This window comes from Gekko japonicus, unplaced genomic scaffold, assembly GCF_001447785.1.
Source record: "Gekko japonicus isolate JY-2015 unplaced genomic scaffold, Gekko_japonicus_V1.1 scaffold535, whole genome shotgun sequence".
NCBI lineage: Eukaryota > Metazoa > Chordata > Lepidosauria > Squamata > Gekkonidae > Gekko > Gekko japonicus.
Window position 1 is genome coordinate 156,864 of NW_015163621.1, and position 13,452 is coordinate 170,315.

Sequence of the window (13,452 nt, forward strand, 5' to 3'; positions counted from 1 at the left end):
CTCTCTCCTCTCTTCCCCTGACGGTCGCAGACCCAGCTGGAAGGGAGTCAAGCCAAGGATTGGCCACTTGGTGGGCTCTGTTGGGCAGTCCGGTCTAAACCAGACTGCCCAGCAAAGCCCAAGCAGAACTTTCAGGGAGAACTCTCCCCACAGGCTCACTTGGGGCTCTGCGAGGAAACCCGGTTTGTTTAAACCGGATTGCAAAGCAGAGCCCGCCAAGCAGCCAATCCTGTGGGGAGAATTCTGCCCAACAGAGCCCACCAAGCAGCCGATCCTGCGGGGAGAGTTCTCCCCACAGGTTTGGCTGGGCAGCGCAGTTTCAACCGGACTGCTCAACAGAGCCTGCAAAGAAGTCAATCCTGTGGGGAGAACTCTTCCCGAAGGCTCTGCTGGGCAGCCCAATTTAAACCAGACTGCCCAACAGAGCCCACCAAGCAGCCGATCCTGGGCTGGCTCCTCTCGCAGCTCAATTTAAACCAAGGTGCAAGAGAGGATCAGCTGGGGCAGTGGGAGCTGAGAAGCCCCACGCTGCCTTGGCTGGGAGCTGGCTCCTCTTGCAGATCGATTTAAACTGAGCCGGGAAAGGAGCTAGCCCCAGCTGAGGCAGCACAGAACTCTCAACTCCTGCCACCCTAGCCAATCCCGGGCTGGCTCCTCTTGCCACAATGATACATAAGAAGTGGTTGGCTGAACAGAAGGAAACTTAGGAAAGCCTTTAGACTGCCTAGGAGGAGGCCATGTTTCTGGCAAGTGAGCAAAATATCCTGGCCAGACTTCACTTCTCAGTATATAAAAATCTATTTGGAAAAACCCCATAGCTGAAATCATAGATTAAAGTATCTTGCCGAAAATGTCTGCTATTAAAAGCAAATAGACTATGTATATCCACTAATACTGGAATGAACCATGCTAATAAGTTCCACTTACCTGTTAACTTGATATGTCCTGCTTCATCAAGCAAAATGCTGAAAATTAAAATTCACATTCACCAATACATATAATAAATGTAACAGCAATATTTTTGTAAGACCGTTTTATTAAATTAATTTCATTTTCATATCAGGATTACTGAATGAGATTAGTGTGGAAATAAATTTACTGTAAGGTTTTTATATTAGAAAAATTAACAGTAAAACATGACGTTTATATTCCACACTTTCAATATAAAGTTCACAAGGCAGCTTACGAAGCTGATACAGTAAGGAACAGGAGACCACAAGCCTAAAATTAGTGCATTGTTCCAATAAAATGAACTAAAAGCCACGGTTTAAGACTCAGAAATATTAAAGACCATAATTAAATCTTAATGGGCATATTATATATCCTAATAGCAAAAACAGAAGGAGCACTAGACATTAAAAACTAGAGCAGTTGCAGAATAAAAAGATGGGGGGAAAGAATTAAAAAACTAGCCATCAGCACGTAACAGTGCGATCCTATACAGTTGCTTCAGTCTAAGATAGGGTTGCCACCATGCAGGTGGCATCTGGAGATCTCCCACTGTTACAATTAATGTCCAGATGACCAAAAGCAGTTCCCTGGAGAAAGTGGGTGCTTTGGAGGCTAGACGCTGGGATTATATCCTGCTGAGATCCCTCCCCTCTCCAAAACGTGCCCTCCCCAAGTTCCACCACCACCCCCAAATCCCCAGGTATTTCCCAACCCACAGCTGGCAACCCTACCTAAGACCTTTTGAAATAAATTGGCTTAGATTGGTAAAACCTTACACAGGAGTGTACTATAAATAAAGCTAAGCTTTCACAGAACTGAATATTGGCAGTATGAAAAATGAAAGCAAACTTAAATGTAGTACTATATAGTAGTGGATAAAATACATTTTACTTTACTTTTCTGGCTTCAGGTCCCTGTATACAATCCCCAAGCTGTGCAGATGATCCAAAGCAAGAGCCAGTTCTGCGAGGTAGAATTTCACATCTTCCTCTGTAAACATAACCTAATAAGAACTATATAGATTTACATTCTGGTCTTGTTAAATTTCTGCATGTCTCTACAACGTTCATAAACTTCTTCAGAATTTAAAAGCAGACAATCTGTGATTTAGATGAACTAGATGTATACATTCCTCACATCCTAGTATGATAAGAGGTCAAACTATAGACACTATACCCAGACAGTGGAGGAAGACAAGGCTCATCCTGCAAGCTCCCATCTGAACAGATATCTCTCTCACACACATACAATTCCCCACCCTTAACAGAGGAGAAGTGGAATGGTGATAAACTTTCTGAGAGATCATGCTGTCTGGCTAAATGACCACGCTTCCCTCATGGAAGTGTAATTTAATGCAGCATACATGCTCTCCTAGCCTTGCCAAGTCCCCCCGAGGGGCGGGAAAAACCCCGCCCCAGAGGCCCGTTCCCCGCCACTGGCGGATCGGGCCCCGGGGGGAACCCCACCCCGACGTGCACGTCACCCAGAAGTGACGTGACCACACCGGGCACGCTGGGGGCAGGGCCACAGTCATCCGAGGGAAAATTCTATGGTTTTTCCTCGGATGGTCATGGCCCCGCCCCAGCGTGCCTGGCGTTGTCACGTCACGTCACGTCCGAGTGATGTGTGTGTGGTGTGCACGCGCTTCGCGCGCACTCCAACCGGGAGTCCCCCGCTGCGGCAAGAAAACGGCTTGGCAACCCTACACTCTCCCCACCCCCCACTGCTCCTCAAATGAAACAAGCCTACAGACTGGGGCACAGGTCAATAAACGTACAACATCTACATGCTCTTCAATGCCAATAGCTCATCTGAAGGGCAATTAAGACTTCAGATGCCTATAAACATTTAATTTCAAAGGCAACTATTGTACTACATATATTTTCAAAGGCAACTATTGTACTACATATATGTTTAAACTAGGAATCAAGTTGGGGGGGAAATAAAAATGCTGTTACTGTTACAATATGCAATAGTTCACATAGGAATATGTTTTAGAAGAAAAATGCCAAAAGAAAATGGGATTTTTTCCTCAATGTTAGGAATAACAGAAATTTATGTACACATTTCTAATGAACAAACAGCTCTAGACAAAACTAATCATATTTCTCAATAATGTATTACTTATCAAACATAATGTAGGCCTGCAGTTCATTAAGTGAAACACACCTAGTAGTGGAGGCTCTAGTTTGCTAGTCATTCGCTTATCCAATCTGCTTATTTGCTTTTTCAGCACTCAGCTTATCACCTGATATCAAACTCAAACAGTAACTACCCCACATTGTCTAATGATTTTAAAAGTCAGAGAGAAGAAAAGGGCAAGTGGTAATAGCTTGGTTCCCATACTCAGAGACGTCCGATAAAGGATGACTCTTCCAAATTTCCTATACATCGTTATGGTTATCAAAACTGCCATATCAGTTCCACAGTTGGGGGACAGCTTACTATTGCAAAAAAGAAAGAAAAAAGAAACCAACTGCTGAAGAACATTTCTTGAAAAAAGAATGGGGAGATATAAATGAAGTAAATAAAGGGATAAATAAAAAACCTGGACACACAAAGGGGTGGTTCACAGGTAAACTATATGCAAGCATCTATATTTTATTTAGAAATGGACATCTGATTAAAATAGAATTAATTTAAAAAGCTGAAGACAAACAAAACATAACCTTCTATAAAGCAAACGTAGTAAAGAGAATGAGATTTGGCTTGAGAGACCCGGGTATAGCTGCGTAGTTCACTGGGCAACCTTGGGCCAGTCCCTATCTCTCGGACAGACATCAACGGGTTGTCACAAGGATAAGGTGGGGAGTATGCCCTGAGACCCTTGGAGAACGTGTGGGATAAAAATGGAACAGTGAACAAGAAAGATAATGCACTTTTCAGCTTCACAGCTATTATAATTTTATTTAATTTTTTATAAATACATACCTCTTTGGATAATCTTGTGAACACATCTCCTCCCCTGAGAAAATCCAATATTAAATATAGCTTCCCTTCAGTCTGAAAGGCTAACATGAAAAAATTAAACATCAGTTTTATAGAATGAAGTTTTACACAATATTTCTGATGTATTAAAGAACACATTTTAATCCAACCGTGCACGCTTGCATTTCTAAATTTAAAAATTAAGCAAAGGGGATAGTTTCAAAAGTTGAGATGCAGTAGTTCTCACAGCACAAAATTCATACCTCATTGGATTATGTACTTATCAATTCATTTTATGGTACTTTACTGACATTGCTGAAGTGATTTTTTTAGTGTACTTTATTAAACATTATTAATTTTATTGTATTTTACTGTTTTTTAAACTGCCCAGGGGAGTGGTTGAAAATAAGCTAAAGAGAAAATATTTCTACTACTTAGAAATAAGCTACTGTGTATTTGCTAGTGCATACCTAGTCTTATAATGTTATTATTATGCCTTTAAAGAGCATTAGTCACATGCTTGTCTTTCTTTTTTAAAGCACTCACATGCATAAATACAACTCTTGGTCTAAATTCAGCTGGAAATCAAGTAAGGGCAATTAATACTCTTCCTGAAAGATTTATAACATCCCCCACAATTTGGTCAAGAAAACACAGGAATTTCACATGCAGCAGACTACGGTGACAGACTGCAGGTATACTACATGCTATGGGGGCAGAACTGCAAAGTGTCCTTAAGCAAAGACAGCTGGAAAAGTTAACAGAATTTTTAAAAGATAGCCTTTTTACAGATAGTTATCTTAACACTAGCCAAAAATAGCCGTTGCAGCACTATTCCACCTTGGAAATGACTCTCTGAAACATTGTCAATGTTGCTGCTACATTCTGTAGGCTATGAAAAGCTATATGAAAGGATAACCTATTTTCAAGAAGAAATGCTTTGTCAACATGCTTCTGGGTGGAAGAATTCCCAGCCATTTACTTTCTTTGCTACTATCAGGGTAACTGCTATGGCCCAGTCCACAAAGCCAGTTATTCCTGAACTGTGAGTGAATCACAACAGAGTGCCGTGAGAAACTGAATAATTAAAAGCTCCTAGGTACTCCACGTAACCATCCACAGAGCAGGCAGTCCACTGTGTCTCCACATGAGTCACTATTTTTGGACTACCGCTTCAATTAGCAGGCTTGCTCTGATCAGCAACTAAAGCAGAAATCAGTGATGGCTATGTACTGCATGACTCCTACTTTAATTCATGAGAAGGAGGTGTGCCTCAGTTAATAGAGTTTTGAGGAAATCCAGTTCCTCTGAAATTCATGGAACTAGTTCAGTTTGGTTACACTGGTTTGTGAATCATAATCCCATGTAAATGAAATGAATCCAGAAGTCTAGCTTGAATCCATTACATTGAATGTGCTCGCAATTCTACAACAATGAACAGTTCCCCATTGGGAAGAAAAGCAGGATACAAATGAATTAGAAACAAGTTATTTTATTTATATATTCGACTTGTAAACCACCCTCCCCTGTACACAGAGCTCAGGGAGGTGGACAACATTTACAATAAGTATGTTGTCAAAGGCTTTCACAGCTGGAGTTCATTAGCTGTTGTAAATTTTCCGGGTTGTAAAGCCGTGGTCTTGGCTAAGACCACAGCCATACAACCCGGAAAATCTACAACAGCTAATTTCCAATAACACATTCACAAATAAAGCTAAACAGTTAAAATAATAATAAAACAGTAAACAATTCAGTAACAATTTCATCTGACACTTCACTACACCAACTTAAATCCTAACCACTTGGGGGGAGGGGGAGAAGCCGGGCTCAATGAAGGCCTGATGGAACATCTCTGTCTTACAGGCCCACGGAGGTAATTAGGCGGAGAGTTCCACCAGGCTGGCTCTGGTTGAGGACAGCTGGAGATCTTTCAGGCCAGGGATCACTAGAAGGTTCCCCCCCCCCGTCTTAATGGTCTTTGGGGGTATACTGGGAGAGGAAGTCCTGTAGATACGTTGGTCCTAGACTGTTTAGGGCCTTAAAGGTTAATACCAGAACTTTGAACCGGATCCGGAATTCAGTCTGGAGAAAGTGCAGCTGGCAAACAACGGTTGCATGTGTGCCGTCAGAGAGGTTTCAGAAAGAACTGGCACTGCTGCATTCTGGACCGGTTCTAATTTCAGTCTCAAGGGTAGCCCTGCACAGAGCAAGTTACAGTAGTCTAGCCTGGAGGTGACTGTTGCATGGATTACTGTGGCTAGATCAGGGTGAGATGAAAAGGGGGGCAGCTGCCTGATCTGGTGTAGCTGAAGGGAACGCCAGTCTAGCAACATTTGTGATCTGGGCCTCCACTGATAAGGAGGCATCCAGAAGCACATTCGGGCTCCTGACAGTCAGCACTGATGTTCAAGGCACACCATCAAGAGCCATGAATCCCCCCTACCCAGCCACAGGACCTCCGTCTTAGATGGATTCAGTCTCAGCCAGCTCTGTTTCAGCCATCCAACCAACAGTTTCAGTCCCTCAACAAAAATCAAACATACAGGCAACAGAACAAAAACCACTCACCATAGTGCAGTTTGACAATAAATGGATGATTTACTTCTACCAATATATCTCTCTCCATCTTTGTACGAACCCTATCTCGAACTGCAAACAGAAATAGCAGTTACCTACATAAGCAAACAACGTGAATTATGCAACAGTGGACGAAAAACTCATTTCCGCCCTGCTAACAACTGCAGTTATTTAGTTATAGTTAAGGCTGCTTTCCAAGAATTTCAGAACAGATTTAGGCAATTTTTAACAAAATTAGTCTATTTTTGGCCCCAAAACTTATGGATATCTGTGCTTAGTAACTGTATGCTGGTATGTTATTACTAGGGATGTGAAAGAAAAAAGAAGAAGGTATTTTTCGGGTTTGAGTATATTGAACTTGAAAAATATCAGTATTTTCTGATATCCCCAAATCCTAATATTGGTACAGCATTGGGAATCTGGAATTTTTTCAGAAAACCTGAAAAATTTTGGCTCCTGGAGAATCAATCACTCACCAGGTTACACCACTACCACGGTGGGGCTTAAGAAGAGAAGCCATTTAAAGAGACCATGGTCTCTTTAAATGCCTACTGCTTTCTTCAAGCATGGCGATGGTGGCAAGATTCAGCAAACCACTGTCTCTTTAAATGGCTACTGCCCTCTCCAAGCCTACTGCCTTCTCCAAGAACGTAAACATATGCCCTCTGAGTTCACTTGCTGAGTTGCGTCACCACCCCTGTGGGGTTTGGAGGAGAATGCTTTCTCGGTATAGCTGAATGCACTGGAATAAAAGCCAAAAAAATCAGCTTTTTTCGGGGTCAGCCCAGTACAGATCCCTGAACTGCATTTGGCTTAAAAATACCCCCCAAAATATTGGTAAGGTATTTTTCCGGCTTGGATAAATTGAATGCACACCCCTAGTTATTACTACGGCCTACTACTAATGTTTCACTCCAACAAGAACTTTCTACAAATAATTAGAAATGAATGATCACTATACAAGGAAGTTCCCATGTACTTCCATAAGAATCAGAGGAAACACTGCAGAGATTGTGCTTGTAGCCCATTAGCTAAAAAATGACTAATTTAAACCAAATTAAATTCCTGAAAAACTGGCAATAGTCCGATTTGCTATTACTGTAATAAGAAATCATCTGGATAAAGCATATTCTCATGTTCATAGCTTAAGTGGAGTTAACTGTAAAGTCTTGCATTTAATCAAAGCAATTTTAAGGTTAAGTCCTCACAATGTTGTCACTGAACACTATGCAACAAAGGCACGGATTTAGCAGAGTGCATTCCTCAACCTTGTTTTCAGTGTCAGAAGATAAGCTCTGGAACACATGCAGGATCCCCTTCACTTAGCATGGTTAAAAGTGCAAATCAGGACCTCCTATGACTGTCACCAGATTAAACAAACCATAGGTAATTAAATCCATGAGTTTTAATTAAGCTTGTGTGCGTTTGCACATGAATGAAGCAACCATTCTGAAGAAAAATCATCTTCCTGTGCTTTTTCAAATGGCACATGCACACAATGCAGCAGACTGACACGGTATTTTATGTTTTATGATATTTTATGTGTACATTGTTATTTTAATACTGTTTTAATTGTATTATTTAACTGTTGTACACCAGCCTGAGCCCATCTGGGGAGGGCGGTATATAAATCTAATAAAATAAAAAAATAGAAACTAAATTCTCTTCTAAGAGTCAACAGACTCATGTTTTTGCGTATGCTAAAAACTTTACATTTCTGCCTAATCAGAGCACCATTTAAATACAAAAAATAATTTATAAAATAAATCTCCCAATTTACAAAACACTGCAACCCCAGTACCAACAACCCTGTCATTTGCTGAAGCAAGTGTCTTATAAGTGTCATATAAGTGTCAGAAGCAAGAGTCATATAAGTTTGAGATCTAATTATTGTTCAATTTAGACATCAAAAATGTAGTGTTGCCAGCCTCCAGTTGGTGCCTTAAGATATATCAGGGTCACTTCCCCCAGAAAAAATGGTTGGTTTGGAAGGTGGACGTCTGCCCCACTGAGGCCCCTCCCCTGCCCAAACCCCACCCTCCCCAGGCTACACCCCAAACTTCCATGGATTTTCCAACCCTACTGAAGAAATGGAGAAAAGAGATTCCACTGCAGGAAGGCAGCTCGACTGCTATACCATTTTCTTCAATCACCCAAACTCATTACGCTTCTGTCTATGCCTTGCTTGTTCCTAAATACTCAAAATCGAAATGTATCTACTTAAAGCTCCACAACATTCAAATGGGAGTATATTTAAGACTGGGATAAATCTAAAAATACAAACGCATATATATTTAGCAGCCAAATAAATGTCCCCAGGCAAGCAAATTAGTTTCTGCACTGTGTAAAAAGAAAAAGAAAAGCAAGCATACCTTTCAAAGAAGCTTTCTTCAGAACTTTCATTGCATACAGCTGCCCAGCATCAGGACCTATAATTTTCCTCACAAGAAAAACCTAACCAAAGAGAGATTAAATGTTTTACAAGATGATGACCAAAGTATACATAATCTATGTACTGTGACTTTCGTGTGGTCAGCAAGACCATTTTAAGAGAAACCCCAGGACCTTCAACAGCCAAGCTGAAGTCTCTCATGTAGAACTACAGTGTCTCCCGTTTCCTAGGAACCAGCATAAAAAATACATAGGGTTTTTTTTTTACCGAATTGTGATGCTATTCTCAAGAAATCAGCTTAACATAAGTGTATGTACAACAAGAACTGCTTAACAGGTCAAACAATCATACAAAATAGGAGGTAATATACAGAATAATATTTTTACTATTTCTTTTGGCTCTCTTATCAATACTGTAAATACTCAAAGATTGAGACCCCTCCCCCACAAAAAAACCTCCTCTCAGGTATCTGAAGATAGAAAAACACCAAAGTACTATGATTTAGGTTTATGTTCATTTCCAGTAACTTTAAAAGCAACAGGTCACGATTATGTTCCTGTATTTTCAAGACTGAACACTCATCGTGGAGTACCAGCTAGAGTTTCATTGGGGAAACCAGATGGAATTGCTTCTTTGTGGGTTTAGCAGCCTCCTTTTAAAAGTGTACACAGAGATGACATTTTGATTAGCAAGCATGAATGTCCCAAGACTGAAAACCTCTCTTAATTCTAAAGCCTAGTGCAGACAGAACACTTGCAAATTTTTCCATGGCATTGAAAACAGAGCAGAAAGGACATCATGAGTGGCAAGGGTACTCCTAATCTGAATGTCGTTATTGCTTATTGTCAGATTTTTGTCTGACCCAGTTCTCCAAGGAACTCTTCCCAAACCCATATATACTTTTTAACTTACTGATGCTGTGAGGTAGTTAGGCTAAAGGGAAAGAACACAATAACTAACTTTGTGGCATTAAATCTACTAAACCATACTTGCCCAGCCACTGTTAGGTAGCAGTACTTCTAAACCAGGCCTACGTACATCTCATCAATGGAAGAATCAGTACTGTTTGACTAGCCTTATGTTACTGCACCCACCAATTTAGAAATCCATATAAAGCTGCTTACACACATCCTACGAACATGCTTTATTCCCATTTCAAATTTTAATTCCAAGTGTAATAGCAGTGTAACAGCAAAATTTGTAAATATTATTATGATATGTGAAACTGCTAATGAGAAAGCAAAAATGCAGTAAGATTCTTAAATTGTGTTCTGGAGAATCTAGCAACTCACTCCAAAAACACTTGCACATTTTAATGTCTCAGCAAAGGTGCAACAGATGAACACACATATGTTTAAAGGACACTTGCTATGCTTTCAATTATTTTGCCTAAGAATTTACTCAAATATGCTCCCTTCCATCAAGCATGCCTCCTTCCACACAAAGCAAAGTGTACTCTTCATCATGAAGCAGCTGAGAAAACATTCTGTACAGGGTGTGTAGCATAGAGCTGTACTATTAAAAGGTTTTGTAAATCAAAGAGTAATGATGCATAGATTATTCAAAGCTTCGTCAAAAGTGAAAGCCTGTTTAAGTAATTAAAGTGTTAATCCAAGAATCTTTTACAGTTTGCTGTACACACACTGTATATTCCTACTAATACCTCAGATCCAGCATTCAACATTTCATTTTTCATTCTTTTGAGAGAAAACAGTGGCAATTAATAGGTTTCTTTATCTACTTGATATTCTCTCGCCTTCAAAAGCTACAAGAGGCAGGTAAGGTAATCGGCATCACAACAGCATGTGGGAGGAAAGGTAAACACCTCCAGCAGTTATTATGACTATTGGTTTTAGCTATTAAAGCTGCAAGATACCTTTCCTAGAACCACTTACACAAAGACTGTGCTTATAAAAATGTGTCACTACTTGGATAAGATGCTATGCTCAAAGTTCTTCTAAAAACACCAGTAACTCATCACTGCTATGGATTCTTTCATTAAAATGTATATTGACATGTGAGTATCATAACTTAAAGAATAATCCACTAGGAATTCTAATGAGTAAAAGATGCTATGATTAGGCTACAGACTAAATCTGCAGAGCGCCTAGAGCAAGAAACTGTATCTAGGAATACTACAGAACCCATCACAAAATCACAAGGCACTACTAGAGCATCTTACAGCTCACAGGGAACAGCAACAGGAAGCGGAAGGCAAAGGCTTGCTCCACAACCAGAACACTACTTGCAGCAATCTGTATCATATTCATAGAAAAATATTCTGAAGAACTGATTATTCAGATAAAAACACAAGTTCTTAACATGCAATACAAATGTTATAATAAAAAAGCTGCTACTTGTGCCTTACCTTTCCAAATGATCCCTGACCAAGAACTTTAAGTAATTCAAATTGTGCAGGGTCTGCTTTTTCACATCCTTCTTTCACGTGGTGGGTAATAGGTATCTCTTTTACACATTCTTCATCCTATTGAGGCAAAACGACAGTAACTATCAATGAAATAACCACCTTTAATTAGGGCTGGCAGCCCACAGTGCCGGTGGGGGATTCCTCACATCAAGCTGGTGTTTCCCACCACCACTCTAAGTGGCAGCAGAAAAAAAAAAATGAATGCCAGATCTCTAGGAAATGGCAATCTATGGGTTCACCATAGAGTTTAGGCCAATTCTTACAGAGGTGTGACATCACTTTTGGGTTTACTCAGAAGTGATGTCACCCTGTTGGCTGTCACACACTCCTAATGTCCCCCCAATGGTTGTCAGGCTGGACCTAGCAAGCCTACCTTTAAGACCCAATGTATGTATTTTCTTACATTTGTTCCTCATCTTTCTGCCCTAATAACTAAAAGTTGGAAAGATAGTCATCCACCAAGCATGGAATTCTGGCGTCATAAAGTATGGGATTTTTTCATGCTAGAAACCATATCTATATATAATTCAAGTGATCAAAATGAGCGTGACCTATATAACCCCCTGGGGAAATGGTATCCTATTTTAGAAAATATAACCTTTGAAAAGTTTGATTGGGAAACCATTACAGAGGCTAAATACAAGATAATGTTATATAACTGTTAAAACTTTATTACCGTATTCTGCACTCCTGATGACTCAAAAAGTTTAGGATGTTACTGTTTTTCAGTGTTATTCTTCCTTTTCAGGTGAAGAAACCTGTTTACGTTTACATTGTTTAAACTATGTATCTTTGACAAAAATTAATAAAATCTTTGAGTTAAAAAGGAAAAAAAATCTTTCTGCCCCATAGGGGCCACCAGGTGGCTAACAGAACAAGCAATTTAAAAACTAATTAAAACCATAAAGGTAAAGGTTTCCCTTGCTCGAAAGCTAGTCGAATATGACTCTAGGGGGTGGTGCTCATCTCCGTTTCCAAGCTGAAGAGCCAGCGCTGTCCAAAGACTTCTCCGTGGTCATGTGGCCGGCATGACTAAACGCTGAGGCACACGGAACGTAGTTACTTTTCCACCGAAGTGGTACCTATTTATCTACTTGTAATTTCTTGCTTTCAAACTGCTAGGTTGGCATACCCATAACTATATATATATAGTTATGATCTCAGAACATCCCCCTCAATGCACCATGAACCTCACAAAACGAACCAGCTCAATAAACAAGGAGGTTCATGAAGGTTCGTGCCTATTCCTACAGACCTCCATTTTCCCGGTTCATGCCAATCCCTAATCTGTAGCGGCAGACATGCATAACCCCAACCTTGCACAACACAGTGGCCAAAAATAGCAGGTGCCATCAGGAGGTCCAGCAGTGGGCCCAGGACATTAGAAGCCCTCCCACTGTTGGCCCCCCTAAGCACCAAGAACACAGAGCATCACTTGCCCCAGAGCCCCTATCTATACCTTGTGGCTAATAGCCACTAATGGACCTCTGCTCCATATGCTTATCTAATTCCCTTTTGAAGCCGTCCATGCTTGTAGCCGCCACCACTTCCTGTGGCAGTGAATTCCAAGTGCTAATCCCTCTTTGGGTGAAGAAGTACTTCCTTTTATCCGTTCTAACCCGACCGCTCAGCAATTTCATGGAGTGCCCATGAGTTCTTGTATTGTGAGAAAGGGAGAAAAGTACCTCTTTCTCTACCTGCTCTTTCCCATGTATAATCTTATAAACCTCAATCATGTCACCCCTCAGTCGTCGTTTCTCCAAGCTAAAGAGCCCTAAGCACCTTAACCTTTCCTCATAGGGAAAGTGTTCCTACCCTTTGATCATTCGAGTTGCCCTTTTCTGCATTTTTTCCAAAGCTATAATATCCTTTTTAAGGTGTGGTGACCAGAACTGCACACAGTATTCCAAATGAGGTCTCACCATTGATTTATATAGGGGCATTATGATATTGGCTGATCTGTTTACAATACCCTTCCTAATAATCCCCAGCATAGCATTGGCCTTCTTTATTGCAGTCACACACTGTCTCGACATTTTCAGTGAGTTATCTACTATGACTCCAAGATCTCTCTCTTGATCAGTCTCTGCCAGTTCAGACCCCATCAATGTGTATTTATATTTAGGATTTTTGGCTCCAATGTGCATCACCTTGCACTTGGCCACATTGAACCCCA

The 13,452-nt window shown here is 40.6% G+C and overlaps 1 protein-coding gene across 1 annotated transcript in view; it reads right to left on the minus strand.

The window, feature by feature from the left end:
* The window catches only part of LOC107107196 (ribosomal protein S6 kinase alpha-6), a 53,734-nt gene that overhangs the window by 28,603 nt on the left and 11,679 nt on the right, over nucleotides 1-13,452 (minus strand). Inside the window, exons 2-7 of the mRNA XM_015407454.1 lie at nucleotides 11,217-11,333; nucleotides 8,829-8,910; nucleotides 6,448-6,528; nucleotides 3,883-3,962; nucleotides 1,848-1,954; nucleotides 928-965 (exon numbers count right to left, since the gene is read on the minus strand). Coding sequence (XP_015262940.1) covers nucleotides 928-965; nucleotides 1,848-1,954; nucleotides 3,883-3,962; nucleotides 6,448-6,528; nucleotides 8,829-8,910; nucleotides 11,217-11,333 — 505 coding nt within the window. The remainder of the gene's footprint in view (nucleotides 1-927; nucleotides 966-1,847; nucleotides 1,955-3,882; nucleotides 3,963-6,447; nucleotides 6,529-8,828; nucleotides 8,911-11,216; nucleotides 11,334-13,452) is intronic.